Raw genomic sequence first — 15,505 nt, 5'->3', positions numbered from 1 at the left:
TTTTTGTGCACGTTCAAGTATTTCTTATCTGGAAGTAACCAAGGAAGTTACCATTGAGGTGGTGACCATATTGCTTCAGATCTGCTCTTATACCTGCTGAATGTTCCTCTTGGACAGCATGAGAAATCTCATTACACTGTATACTTTGCTCAAAGGTGGAAGGCATTGCTGCTTCCCTTCAGAATGAAGCATGAGGTGTGTAGATAAGAGTTCTGCAGGAAAGGGAGCTACCCCAGTATGACAGGTAGTAGATGAGAGGCATGAAAAGCGGAGGAGATGTAAACATATGTATCTCATTTCCTGCCTGGAGTTGAGGAGATGGACAATTTTCAATTCACACATCTTTTTTTGCATGTACACATTTTTTACTTACCCAAATGCACGTGCCCAACTAGCCCGCTCTTAACTGTGTACGTTCACTTACAAGTTCTTCCTGTTGGCTGGTCAGTGTAGTTGCTGTTCTCCAAATACCCTCATACTCCTCGTTATCCCTCAGGCAGCACATCAGACTGCCTACAGTGCAGCATTGCTGTGGCCACCTTTAAGTATTGCATACAGTTTTGAGCCTCATAGTGTAAGGATAGGAAAATATTAGAATGTGCCTAGAGGAGGGCAAAAACAGTGGTGAGAGGATTAGAGGGCATGACTTGTGAAGAACAGCTGAGGAGACTGTTATATATATGTGTTTTTTGAAAGTTTAGAGGGCCTCTTCTCTGAAGGATAACCTCACTGCTGTCTACAACTAGCGCACGAAGAGGAGAAGGCGGTACTGATCCCACTGGTGCCTGGTGGTAGGACACAGGGGAATGCCTTCAAGTTGTATCAGTAGAAGTTCCATGGGTACGTGACAGACTAGGAGTCAGATTTGTTAAGTTTTATGGCAACAAAAGAAGGTCAGAGATGTTAAAAAACCCCACAAAACAGAAACCCAAACCCTACCCCCTTAATATTCTTGAAAAGGCTGTAGTGGGACTTACTATTTATGTCAGCTGTATCAGCCAGCACTGGTACTATGAGTTATGGAACCATCTTTTTAATTGCTGCTTCACTGTGTAAGGGTAGCAAAAGACTGTAAATTTGGTACAAAGATTTCACCTAAACAGCTTGAGAATTAAAATCTCATTTTAGTAAAGATACTCTCCCAAGTTTTACCTTATGGTTGTAGAGAGCATTTGAGCTGCTAATAAAAGGTCCTAGCAGAACATGTAGCTAGAAGATGAAAATAATTGTAAAGCAGTGAGTAATGTGTCAGGGCAGGGGGTGAAGTTGGTCAGCTTTATTTTAGTGTAAAGTGGTAATGCTGTGGCTTTTTTGTTCCTTGTTTTGCTGTTTTCAGAATGGAAAACAGAAGTAACTGAATAGAATACTTGTTTAGATAAAGAAAATCTATGTGTAGGATGGGAACAAACTGTAAACATACACACCTGAAAAAAGATTTTAAACAAAGTCCCAGACCTCCAACAACTCAGTGTTGCAGCAAGCACTTACTATGTTATATGCTGACCAGTAGATACTACTCATCTTATGGTAAGACAATCTTGGATTCAAACCTGTTAATGACAGTAATGTTTCCCTGGACATGCACTAAAACAGACAGAAGCATACAATCTGTGCAGTTGGTCTAATAAACAGCTGGTGAGGCTATAGAGTGTGAGGTAGCTCAACGTTTTCCATCAGCATGCAGAAGTCAAGGGCCTCCAAGGAAGGTGGATTCCAAATCATCTGCTGTGGGCCTTATCGAATACAACTGCAAGAAGCCTGACTCATGTTGCAGTACAGTCTACAAAGTAAGGATCCTCAGTAGTTTTTCGTCTTCTCACACCACACCACCCCACACCCCACATCCCCCCCACCTCCTCTAGCATAACAATGCACAAACACTGCTTTTGGGTTACATTAATACACAATTTGGTTTTTAAGTGGACTCTTAGAAAAAAGCAAGTGTTACTGAGCTGTATCACTGCCATCAGTGTCAAGCTTAGCAGGTGAGGTCAGTCTTCTTTCTGGGCTAGTTTCATCAGAATGAAAGCAAACACAGTACCTCTTCTTAGCTGGAAATAAACCATTAGACTTCAACCTAATTATTATTGACAATTTTCTCTAGCTCTGCAGTTTATAATCATCTTAGAAGCAAGCTGATCAGCACTTCCTAGAATACTCCTCTTCTAGGCTAACTACTTGAAGTATTTTCTGAAGTCAGTCAGCATAACACCGCCTGCTGGTCTTGAACATTCAGCCAGGATTTGTTTTCCATCTTTTCTAAAATGCTGTGCTTATTAGATTGCAAGATGTGGCTTTCAAAACTGGTTAACATTTCCATGTGACATATTTTCACAGAATATGTTTAAAATCTCAACACAAGTATCGATCTGCTTTTGGAACAGCATTGCTTTCCTTGGTAGGAACAAGAAGTTTTTCCCACATTAAACAAGGGCAGTGGATGTTAACAGTTCTTCCTGATACAATCTAAATAGGCAGCCTGTGAACCTAGCAGGGCACTGTATCATATGTATTTTTAAAAGCATAGTGCACCATGAGATTTCTTAATTGAAATGAATCATTGAAAACAAGAAGTCTTTTGGTAATGCAAAATTGAATACTGCTCCTATTTGACTCCTTTCAGTGGAAAATAAACATGTATTAAGAATCACTGCTATTACTGTCCTGCAGACTCGTCAGTTAAAAGAACTGATCACGCACTGCAATTTTCTGATAAACACATCTAATGGTAGATGGGTGAGATTAGGCATCTGCTAAACTGTTCTGTATGATGAAATGAGTAGTCGATGGCTGTATTTTCTAATGTCCGTCGTATCACCTCAGAGCGCAAATGAAGCCTTTGAATGGCTATAAATTTTGCTGTAGCTTTGAATGAAATTAAAATGGGAAGACCTGTAAGTGTGTGCAATGGAAAAACACAACAATAAAGCTTTAATAGAATGATCAAACACTATTTTTAAATTTCTCTAGAGTATTACTTGAGGAAACAGGAATATATAGAAAACCCACCCAAGAAACTTCAGTCTGTCTCCAACCTCTCTCACTTCATATCAAAATAATCTCCAGGGAAGATTTTTATACAGCAGTGTGACTGGTTGACGCTGTCCCCTTAAGAAAGGGAATATGGTGGACAGAAGTTGATAAACGAAAAGAACGATCTAAACTAATTTAATTGGTAAAGTGGGAGGAAGCACCTTCTGAACTGGGAGTGCAGGAGGGTATCCTGGGCATTCCAGCACTTTATCTTCAGTCTTGCTTCTGCTTCTCCTTCGGGCAGCAGCTTGCAGCTCCTGGGCTTTCTGCCAAGGCTTCGGCCTTGAAAAACTGATAAAGGCCTGTATCAACTCCTTTCCAATTAACACAAACTGCTTCTAACTTTTTTTTCTCTTTCTCTCTCTTTTCTAACCCACTCTGGGGAATAGGGGGAGAGAGGGGGAGAGCGGAGGTGGGGAACCCCCTCAGCAGGGGGGGGAAACTCTCATTTCTGTGCTACTTTATTGTATATCTTTGTATATATTGTAAATTTGTATATATTTCCCTGCATATCCTACATTGCTTTGTAAATACACAGCTCCACTGCTTTGCTAATTCAGCTGTGAGGTTTTTTTTTCCCTTTCCCTTCAATTTTCTTTCCCTTTACTTTACAGGGGGGAGGGAGGAGGCTTCTTGGCCTTACCCTTCCAACCCTACGACAAGCAGTATCACGTATATTGCTAAAACCCCCAAATAATGTAGCCTTATTGCAGCAGAGAAGAAAGCGTTTTCATTCTACAATGAAACTTACTAAGAGAGCACAATTTACAGAGCTAAAGCAAAACGTTCAGTTTAGAATGTTGTTCAGAAACCACTTTCTATCACTTATTTTAGTTAAACATACTTTTGCATGCAAAATAAAAGTTGTCCAGTTATGAGGTAGTTTGTTCCTCTTGCTACCGTGTTTCTTCTGGAATCCAGATGCACCATCACATACTGGTTTTTTCCAAAGTTTCAATTTAATGCTTCTATTGATTGCAAGTTACACATTTGCATGCATAAAAGGAAAACATCTTCCATGTTTACCTTTTCACCTCAAGCTACTGTCTCCAGAAGCTCATTCAGTAGAAACACATTTCTCGACATACAATATGGAGATGGGTACAACATTGTTTGGATAAGATGTTCATATAAACAGACCTCCATTACTCAGAAATCTTTATTATGGAAAGTGCAAAATCAAAACAAAGTGCTTAATCATTCTATGCAGTGATAGAGGAAGGCTCCCAACCTAATGCTCTGAATGGCTTTGTGGATGCTGTCTAGGATACCTTCAGTCTGACTGCACTGATGTACTGTATAGTCTGAAATAGTTTCAAACCCATGCATAGTCCTATAATATTGAAGCACCAAATGAAAGAAAAATCATAGAATCATACAATGGTAGGGGTTGGAAGGGACCTCTGGAGATCATTAAGTCCAAGCCCCCTGCCAAAGCAGGATCACCTAGGGCAGGCCACACAGGAACACATCCAGGTGGGTTTTGGAAGTCTCTAGAGAAAGAGAGTCCACAATCTCTCTGGGCAGCCCGTTCCAGCGCTCTGTCACCCTCAAAGTAAGGAAGTTTTCCCCAACATTGAGGTGGAACTTCCTGTGTTTCACTCTCTGCTCACTGCGCCTCATCCTATCACAGGACGCCACTGAAAATAGACTGGTCCCTTCCTTCTTGACACCCACTCTTCAGATAGTTATAAACATTAATGACATCCCCTCTCAGTCTTATCCTCTCCAGACTAAACAGCCCCAGGTGTCTCCGCATTTCCTCTTAAGACAGATGTTTCAGTCCCTTAATCATCCTCAGAGCCCTTCATTAGACTCTCTACTACTACCCTGCCTCTCCTGAACCAGGAAGCCTAGAACTAGACAGTATTCCAAATGTGGTCTCACCAGGGCAGAGCAGAGGAGGAAGAGAACCTCCCGCAACCTGCTGGATGGTATTTTTGTGCACTCAGGCTGTTCTAGAAGATCTGTGAATGCTGCTACCAACTCAGGTGTCAAAATACATTGTTTTCACCTTTTATTCAGTTTCTTTAAATGGCCAACATCATGAAAAAGAGATGGGAAATACCTCTGGGCACCCTGGACAGCAGAACCATGAGCAAACACAGGTCTTCTCTCTTGTAGCTTTCAAGTTTAGTTTGGAAAGAACTTTAGCACTTACCCAATCTGTGCAGGAGGGACAAAGCTCTCCTGGACTGGTACCAATTTCTATTCACTTTGCAACAAGTCCCACACACTGCTTATGTTCCAGCTTTCTCTCCGTTTTTGTTAGCTTGCTCTTTTAGCTGGCTTACATACACCCTCTGAAAATAAATGTGACTACAAGCATATTCAATAACAGAATCTAATACCATTTTCTGTTATCTACTTACATTTTTATTACAGACTAATATGAAACCGTATTAATAGTAGAATTATTTGAATGGCGCATGAGCAAACTTAAACCAGTCTTGTTTGTTTATATTTATTGCAAGCAGATTCATGTCCCCTGCTTATATATTCTACATAAGGATCCAAAATGTGACTGAATATAAACAAGTAACATTTGGTTATCTACAGAAATAACTGTTTAAAATAGCACTGAAAAGAAGCCTTACAGTAATGTATTCGCACACTGACTCTTCAACTCAAATAAATGAAGTGGTATAGGATAATCTAAACATTAGACTTGAAGGCTGATTTATTTTCAAATAAATGCACCTATAATTGTACAATTAAAAATAAGCATTTGGTGCTGATGACTACAGAAATCTTTAATGTATAATGCACAGGTAACTACCGCCAGCCCCCATACAGCAACTTTCGCGGATTCTACTTTACATGAGCTCCTGAAAGGACATTTAAAATGCAATGTGAACGCAGCACAGAACTGATGTCAGACACAACGCAGATTAAAGTTATGTGAATTTTCAGAAGGTGAAAATATTAAAGCTGTATAAACTGATGTTTGATTATTCTGCAAAGTAGAATCACGTACTTTTTCAATTTCATAATACTTTCACAAATGTCCATTAAAGCTTTTTTAACAGAGACAGTAGCATGAGCACAATGGTCACACTGGCTTCCAAAAGAAAAGTAGTGCAGTTGCGCAATGAAGCTGATTTTTCTTTTTACTTTTGCAAGCCAGTTGGGTCAAGACAAACAGGCTAAAGCAAGCAAGAACGTAAACTGTAAGCTGTTACATTAAGTGGCTGAACAATTATCGTACATGGTAAACCAAAAGAGGTCTTCTGCTACGAGCCACTGCAGGAATATATGAACTTCAGTGGCTGAAAAGCTCAAAATACTTTCTAAGTCTTCACATACATTTGGTTAGTGCTTACCAGTTTCAAGACATTTATAGAAGCAGTTATGGAGACATTATGCTGTTAAAGCTGCAACAATTCAAACAAGGCAAGTTAGGAAGTTATATAGATTTTTATACTTTCCCCCCTTTCATTTTTATTTTTATTTTTAATACACAGTAATCTGTCTCCTTTCAATGTCGCATCCATAATAAAGCATTCCACTGCATTTTGATCTAATTTCTACTTTTTCAGTCTTTGTGTTGTCTGATCCATTTACAATGAAACTTCAAGTTAACCCTGCTGCAGTGGTCTAGGTTTGCATGGCAATAGTAACAAAGACTGAAGCAAAAGCACATCAAGTGAAACTCAGTTATGTTTTATGTGTTGGTGTTGTGGTGTTTTGGTTTGTGGGTATTTCCCCCCCCCATTAAACAGTCTATTTTAACAAACAGCACCAACTTTTAAAGATAAAAGTATTGCTAAACCAAAGCAGAAACTTCCACCTAAGTAAAAGCATTCTTCCTCCTCCAAAATTTGACATGTTTAATGAACATTTCCCAAGCACTTATGTAGATGTTTTAGCCTGAATAAGAGTGTCAATGTCTAAGCGCAGGGCTACACAAAGTTTGCAGTGAACTGCGTTGTTAGTAGGCAGAACAGGAATGCAGCATTTTCAAAAACATCAAGCAAAAATCTCCTTATTTAAGGCTAAAAGACGGAAATCAGAAAAGTAAAAAAGCAGGAGGCTTTATAGAGTAAAAAAGGTAGCAATAATAGTTTAGCACTGCAAGTACAGCGCTGTAACCACCGCTATCACAAGTACCAACAAAACATCAAGTTTGAGTGAGACCGACAGAGCAACAGGCCTGTATCTCTAACGTGACATTCATTAGAATTTTCACATTCGGCCATAACTCCACTCTACACTAAATTTAAGTGGCCAAAACTCATAGGTATAAAAAAAAAAAAAAGCCTTCAAAACATATACTTAAAAAAAAAAAATAGAAATGGTGTGTTAACAAATGTATGCATAAACCAGATTTATAAATAGCTACAGTATGAAAAATACTTCAGTGCAAAGGCAATTTTAAGATTTCTAAAAAATACATTACAAATAACTTGTTAACTACACACAAGAAATTTGTCACTGCTACTGGTATAAAATTTATACCCATATTAACATTTAAAAAATATATACACCAGTGTTTTATGTAGGGGACGGTTCTAACTGACCCACATTCAAGTCTGTAATGGCAAGTATATGTACACACACCCACAGCCACACACAAGTACGGATTTCAAAGTGTTACAGGTATGCAGACATTCTTTGAAACTTAAAAGTGCTACATGGTTAAGTGTTTAAAATACCTTCACTGGTGGTGCTCACCATTAGACTTTATACAATTCTCTTATCTTTGGTATACTGCAAATTTCACGCTCGCTTTACAATCTCTGTTTGTCCCAGGGCACTTTAATAGTATTTTACTGTTTAATGTGAAAATTGCTTGGAATATTGTGAGAAACATTTCCTAGCAAGGTAATTTTTTTTTTTTTTTTTAAAAAAAAAGCAAATTAGTAAGAAAACTGTTTTGCCTCTGCTGTGGATTTTTTTGTTCATTTAACACAGAAGTTTTTCCTATGCCACCCCAGTGTTTTCAAAAGGCAACTAACAGTCTCTGGCCAGATCTTCCAATAATGTCTGCAGCTCCAATTCCAAACATTGTGTTTTCACATTGAAATCAATTTTTAGCTAATGTCCTCCCAGAGGTATTTAATGACAGTGGTTACAAACCAGTTCTAAAGAGCAGGCTGAACTTGACTGGAATCTGATTACTCCTTCAGATATTTTTGTACCCCAAAATAAAACACTGGACTAAAGAAAGGGGCAGGGACACAGCTAATAGCTGAATTAGTGCAAGGTAACATAAATGTAGCAGAGAACAGAAAAGTGCAAGTTGGCTGTCAATCTTGAAGTGATTTGAACAGAATCCTTGCAGACTGGTTTCCGTATCACGACAAAGGTCCAACTGTTAGTAAACAGCCGTGTGCCACCTTGTGGTTTGATTGCAAAAGTCAACACTTGTGTGCTTTGCAACACATCTGCCAAGCCAGCAGTAACCATACACACAGGAAAATAAAAAAAAAAATCAGAAAATTAATTCAGACAGTAAACTTGGAAAAACAGTCTATCTTCTATTAAGGGGAAAAAGAAAAGTGTCCAAAAATGTGTAATGTGCAATACTTTCAGCTAGGCATATTTTACATTCACAGGGATAGGACATGGGAACACCAGGTAATCTGCATCTTGACAAACTTAGAAAGGCCTTGTAGGCAAAATGCTTACATTCAGTTTGAGCAGGTACCTATTTAACAGCCAACTTGACTTCACACAGCCTGTACATACTCTACTCAAGGATTGTTTCGCCTCTCTATGGGAGAAAATTAACTGAAAACCAGACATTGTCCTGATTTGGCCACTTACAGGGAAGTGAACATTAGAGAGTATTTCTTGAAAGCAGATTTGCACAGAGGAAACACCAGTTTGTTCTACAGAAAGAGCAAAGAAAGAAAAAGGACAGAATAAAATCAGAAAAAGCACTTGTTAAATATGCTCTAGGAGACTTTCATGGGAGATAACTGAGGTCATTACTTCTGGTTGAAATTAAAACTGTTGATCTCAAAATGAAGATCACTGACTGAAACTACACACTTCAATAAAGAAAATGACTAAAGATGACAGAAGCAGTAAATGCACAGAAGTCTTGACACAGGACGAAGAGAATTTTTAGTGCTACTAGTCTCACAGTACCAGACTGTGGAGGTTGTTCATTGCTCCAGTAGTTCGAAACATAAAAAGAGGCCTATCGGCCTGGAAGGGTTCACATTTCTAGCTCTTGATCCTGTTTGCCTGAACACTACCTCAGACAGCAAAACCCAAGTACAGTTTAATATATTTCTGTGACATGTTTCATTTACTGAAAAAAAGAAATAAACAACAAAACTGTTTTTAAAGGCTTGACTCGGTGTTCTGTCATACAGATGTTTCCAAACCTGACCCACTGTAGCCGTAGCCTGCACTGGAATGGCAATTCTTATTTGAATAGCCAAAGACAGATGGAAGTACTGAATAATCAATGCCTCTCCAGTGCGTAAACATCATTTTTTTAGAACGAGAATTAGACCTTCTTGCTGGGGAATTGCTGCAGTCACTGCTCCTGTATCTTGGGCTTTTCAGACAGGCAAGAGGTGTGAATTCTGAGATATGCTCCTGACAGTGCCTTGATGCATTCTGTTAAAGGGAAAAACAAACACACACACACAGAGTAAATAGATGACTTTGGAACTAAAAGTGTACAATCATGTTCTTTTGTAAGGCTGTTCAACCCTTGGCATAACAAAGCTTTCCACTAGATCACCACTCTGCCTGTTTCATGTAAAAGTATAACCCCTCATATTGTTGAGCAATCCACTTTCAACACAATTAGTCTTATATTAAGACCCACAGAACCAGGCATAATTTTACACATAATATCTAAACCTGATTACAAGCTCTTTAGAGAACAGATGAAGACACCAAGGACTGCCTTCAAGTTGAATTGTTTTAAATCAAGTTTGTATTTCAATTTGCATCTCTCTTTGTACGTCTCTATATCTGAACTTCCTAAAATTCCCCATAAGAAGTCTTCACTAAAGACAGAACAGATTCAAGTACTTTGCCCCATACTTCCAAAGACAGGGAATTCTTTACAGTAGGTTTGTGCTAATAGATTGAAGTTCCAGAGGTTGAATGCCCTCGCTTTGTACTTCCAAGCAGCATCTGATTTTGGACTTGTGTAGGTTACATGTAGCAGCTCTACAGGCCATTTATACTGCCCATCACAATACTGTCTTGGTCTGTCCATTAAAATTTATCTGTATGATGTAGTAACTCTATAGTCTGGCAGAATCAGCATTTCCACTCAGGAACTACTCAGGACTACAGTAACACTGCAAGACCCTGGAACACTCAAAGGAGAAGAAAATTAGCACAGCACTTCCCTCAAGGAGTTTATCTAATTCTTCTTATTATGTGCAAATATAATTTCCAGGTATAGAGATATGGAGGTTATGTGATGGTACTTGAGATACAAATGCATTATAAACATGATTCAAAACAGTGTTATCAATCGCTCTCTCCATTAAGCCAGTTAATCCTCTATTCTCAATCATTCCCTTGCTCCTTCTCTGTTAACAACAACAGTAGCAAAAGGTACAAAATCACAAAATAAATATTAATGGTGTTGCTTGTAAAAGTTTGGTTCACAGTCAGTATTACACTTTCTGTGACAATGACAAGTGTGAAATGCAACTCCTGCATAAGAGCAATCAGAAAGCTCTCTTACAGGAATTAATCTTGGAGAAGTCAGCACACTTTACCCAACTCTTCATTGACATTGTGGTCTGGATTCATTTCAACATGTGTAGAGACCAAATACCAACACTGACACAGAAAAATATAGATAGCCAGATAACAGACTAGCAGACTTTGCTTTGGAAATGTCCAAGTATTCATTCACTGCATGGTAATTACTTTTCCTATTCTTCCAACTAGAAAGTGAAGCATTTCAATTAACGTATGCTTTCTAAAAATAAAACCATGTTTTTTCTACACATAGCTCCAAAGGCAGCTCTTTCAATCTGCCATGCCTGAAGCTATGCAAAAAGGCTGGGGTTTTCTACTATTTATTTAGTAGTCAATTAGAGTAAACCAAAATCACTTCTCAATTACTTAATACCCTACAGCCCACATCAGCACATTACATTGCATTTGTACTCTTCATATACTGGTACTTTGTACCTTCACTTAATTCTTCATGTGCTGTTTTGGGGGTCAGAAGAGCACAAAGGCACTGGAGCACATGCAACATCCCTGTGGGAGTGTATCTGAGTAAAAAGTGTACTTCTCACTTATACTTGTTCACGTAATCAGTGGCACAGCAAGGAGATGATGTAAAGCATCATTCTGCTGCCCTAATGTTTGGAGGATTTAGGAACTCACCATTCATGCTGCTGTCTCAGGTATTTGGCAAGACTAACACACTTCTCTCTTGACTCAAGGCAGTGATGCAGCAATGCACTGGTCTATACAGACAACACTGCTGTGGTACACTGTCAGAGACACAGTTCCAGCCTCCCGACTCAAGGTCGTATTCGTAACTCACTCACTCCCTTTTGTACGGTTATCTTCCTCTTTTACTGTTTGCATTTGGTCTATGTATGTATTCAAGTGCATGAGAAACAATGGATAAACTCTGTGTGATAATGACTTCTGACTTTGTATTCTACACCATGAGGTAATGTGAGCACACTGTAATAACCACTGCAGTTCTTACAGAAGAAATGTCACATAGCACCTATACGTAACATTGTATTTATAGCACTTTAATATAGGTGTACTGATTCATTGTTTTGCATTACAACACTAAGGGTCAGAGACAAAAAAAGATCTTACCTGTTGCATGGAACATCTCCTGCCAAAACTATGCTCTCCAAGTGAAATAATGACTTTGTATCAATACTGATAAAGTACATCAAAAACTCTGGAGGAAACAGTTGATTTGTAAAAAGCACAGTTCACCAATAGAAATTAATCCAAACTGGCAACATGTACAGTACTGTTACCTAGCTTTGATCTAATTACGGCTCGGAAGCTGAAACATTTCCTTCAAGAAGCGGCCCATCGCTGCTCACCAGTGTATTTAGGGCTGTTTTATGTCTCCTACTCTTCTGCAAGGATGAGGAAAAACAGTGAGACACTTGCTGAATACAAGAGGGAAATGTGAATGAATTGTACCGTTTGGCACAAATGTAACTATTTTAGCAAAGTCCTGATGGATTTTCTGATAGATTTAAAAAAAGAAAGATTATCCAGTGTAGAACTATTTCTTGATCCTGAGGTTAATCCTTTGAGCCAATCTGAGGAAGTTTTTTATTACTTTTCAAAGTTTTTAAAAACACATAATTACTCTCAGAAGCACTTAACCATACCATGACTAAGTACTGTGGGCTTTGTGTCCTGCCCCTTTGACAATAACCGGTACTAAATAGGAGAGGTCCCTGAGATCTAAGGACAAACTGATTCTAAATTAAAGAGCAGACATCCTGCTTCACTGCTCCTTAGAACAACTGGTACACTGAATGGAGTGCTACACATGGAGATGATGGGGCTAATGAAGGCTCACTTACAGCTTAGTCATTGCACCATGGGGACAAAAGGAAAAGGAGTTACCAGTGTTACTTCTTCCATGAGATTCAAATATTGTAACAGCAAGATCCATTTCTTTGTGTTCCATGGAAGAGGTGCCCAGCACAGGACAACGGAAACAGTTTACTGGTGACCAGTTTTCTAAGAGCCTTGTGCAGTTGGTCAATAGCAGCTTAAGCCCATTAAGGAAAAAATGAATGATGAATCCACAGAGAGGCTTCCCCAAGCCAAAGTACCACTTTGCATTTCCCCAAGCACAGCAAAAGGTAGAGATCTCATAATGAGGTAGGTGGGCCGATCTTGTGACTGAAGTGAAAGTGAAGCAAAAAAGCATCCGTCAAAAGCGAAGAGAAAAATATTTCTTAAAAGGGATGAATGCACAGAAGTTATTTACAGCTCAGAAATAAAACACCTGACTTTTCAGTTGTGAAATATTTGGAATTGCTGAAACACTATCAATCAAAGGGAAAATTACAAAAATGAGAAGAGGATAATTTAAAGTGAATTTATGTTATCATTAACAGAACTGCTGAGCTTCTATTAATAAAAGTAGAATAAAGGAAAAGGAAACAGAATCCATTAATGCAGATTTGATATATATTAAAAAAAAAAAAATCCTGTTTCTTTTTACAGAAAAAGCTGAAAGAAACCTTGCAGCTGCACAATTTACAGTTAAAGCATGAAATTCAGCTTGTTTCATTGAGCCAAAGAGTCACTGGCATATTTGAGCAGAATTTGACTGAAATTACCATAAGACAACAGATTCCTCCAAAGCTTTTGCAGAATTAACATTTTAGCCCAAGAAAGACAACAGTTCATATGTGTATATAGATAGATAGATGTACATGCACACATATACACATACATAGAAGTGTATATATATATATGTATATATATATATATATATATACACACATACATATATATATTTAATAAATGAAACACTGCTTCAGTAAAACTCAGAACTGGATATTTAAAAACCTCTAAAAAATAATTATGCAGACAATCATCCACTCAGATAACTGAAAAATTTAGAGGCATAAGAATTGCTTCCAAAGCTTTACATGATTGCTGTCTGAGGACAGCTAATTCGGTCACCTTGGGAAGTGGCTGCTAGTCCTTTTAGTACAAAGGAAATAATATGGCTTACAGGAATATGGTAAGTTTAAAAGTGATTGGTTAAAAGTTCAAACCAGTCCTAAGGTGCTTAAAAGCCAGTTTTAGGCAGAATTTTCAGTAGTAAAAAAAACTGGATGTGTTTTCCCCATGACTTACATAATGACAGTAATTTGTATTAACTGTACATTTTTGAAGGGAGGAAAGAAAGATGAAACGTATTTTTTATCTTAACCAGTTAAGAAATAAAGATACACAACCTACAACAGAAACCAACAGTCTCCTAGTATTAAGTCAAAAGGACTTTTTCTGTAGACTGTAGGGAACCCAAGATTTATTAGCATTTCTTATACAGCACAGAATTTTGTAGAATGGAATATAAAGAATACTCAGTTTCTAAATGCATGCTGGAAGTAACTTAATAAAAAGTGAGCAGATTTATGAATATATTACAAAGACTGCTTAAATAGCTTCCAGTACTGCATTTTTCCATACTACACTCGAAACATCAGCATAATCAGAATTATCACTTCTTTGTGTGGCAAAGTGTATTCCATTTACTCAGGTATAACACAAATATGACATACATTCACCTACAGAAAGATCAATGATTAAAATGAGGATCTGAGTATCCTAGATTCTTGAGACAGAAGCATCACGTAAAATTCAGTAACAACGGTGACAAAAATGATAGTGATCATGACAGTGATGGATTGTGACAATGATTGACAGAATCTCTGAGATAAACAGAAGGAAAAAAGTGTACTAAAAAGTGTATTCTTGATGTGAATCAGAAATGGAGATGAGTATGGTAAATAACTTCTGATGATAAACTTTTTACTGTCCTTTGAATTAAATAGCTAAGCATGCAGAAAGGCAGAAAAACGTCACCTTTTGTTCCATTAGAAACTTAGACTGCTTGAAGTCTGAGAAAGCATAAAGATGGTAGACTGCTCAACAGAAAGGCACTGATGTTTAGTCTGATTTCCCCAGAAGATGGTAGAATGTAACCGTGCACATCATTTATGTGTAAAGCAAGGTAGCAGTTATTTAGACAAAGCAGGTTGGAAGACAGGAAGAAACAAACAGACAGAAGAAGAAACACAAGGGATATATCTGGTTAAAAGTCAGATTTTCTATGATCTGTTAAAAAAATGAATATTGCCACTGTTAAGCCCAAAGTCTGCTCTACAACTGATTCATTTTCCAGGACTAACATACAATGTCTGTAAGAAATGTGGAATGCCTGTTTGGGGCTTTTGTTTCCTAGCTTGTTTCTTTCCATTAACCCATTGACATTTCTCTCTCAGACTGTAAGCATGCAGAAACTATATTGAGAGCAACTGCTTTTACAAGTAGCATATATGGCAGAGACATCTATTAAAGACACTTAAATAGAAAGATGCTAAACGCTGATCTGACTAGGAATACTTTTCTGCCATTCTTTATTCTTTCCTGTCTTCCTGAAGTGGGGCATATTCCTAAGTGTACCCTCAGAGAATACAAAAAAGTGGCAAAGGCTTTTATTTTGCAGGTATGAGAGAATAATTTTTTACCTTTGCCAAAGCAGAAAGTAAAGTACCTTTGTTTCTTTCCTCTTAAAAGTCTATCCAGAATAAACATCAAAATGCTAACGGATCACTACACAGTCACTGGTAACCCCTTATTTTAGCCTACCAGTGGCACTTGGGCTGAAAAAGTCAAAGTGTAATAACATTAAGATTCAGGTTCAACTTCTGTACTGCCCTTCACTTTCTAATATATATATGAAGGTTTGCTGGGGTAAAAAATATGGGTGAAGTTATCTATTTGGGCTGGTTTGTTG

At 38.0% G+C, this 15,505-nt stretch overlaps 1 protein-coding gene across 8 annotated transcripts in view; it reads right to left on the bottom strand.

Moving 5' to 3' along the window:
• Nucleotides 1-5,695: 5,695 nt before the first annotated feature.
• Nucleotides 5,696-15,505, bottom strand: part of ATP11A (ATPase phospholipid transporting 11A) — a 133,384-nt gene continuing 123,574 nt past the window's right edge. For 2 of the 8 annotated variants that reach the window (XM_068136814.1, XM_068136823.1), the window contains 2 exons: nucleotides 14,572-14,660; nucleotides 9,533-9,609 (listed from right to left, as the gene is read on the bottom strand). In XM_068136814.1, coding sequence (XP_067992915.1) covers nucleotides 14,583-14,660 — 78 coding nt within the window. In that variant the 3' untranslated portion in view covers nucleotides 9,533-9,609; nucleotides 14,572-14,582. Of the gene's footprint in view, nucleotides 9,610-11,970; nucleotides 12,087-14,571; nucleotides 14,661-15,505 lie in introns of all 8 variants that reach the window. The other 6 variants (XM_068136766.1, XM_068136780.1, XM_068136789.1 and 3 more) reach the window with 5 other exon arrangements.

The sequence above is a fragment of the Melanerpes formicivorus genome, unplaced genomic scaffold (genome assembly GCF_026170545.1).
Source record: "Melanerpes formicivorus ecotype bairdi unplaced genomic scaffold, bMelFor1.0.p_v2 SCAF_1, whole genome shotgun sequence".
Lineage (NCBI taxonomy): Eukaryota > Metazoa > Chordata > Aves > Piciformes > Picidae > Melanerpes > Melanerpes formicivorus.
Note: the sequence above shows the minus strand (reverse complement) of the source record. Positions and strands in the feature narration are given on the sequence as shown.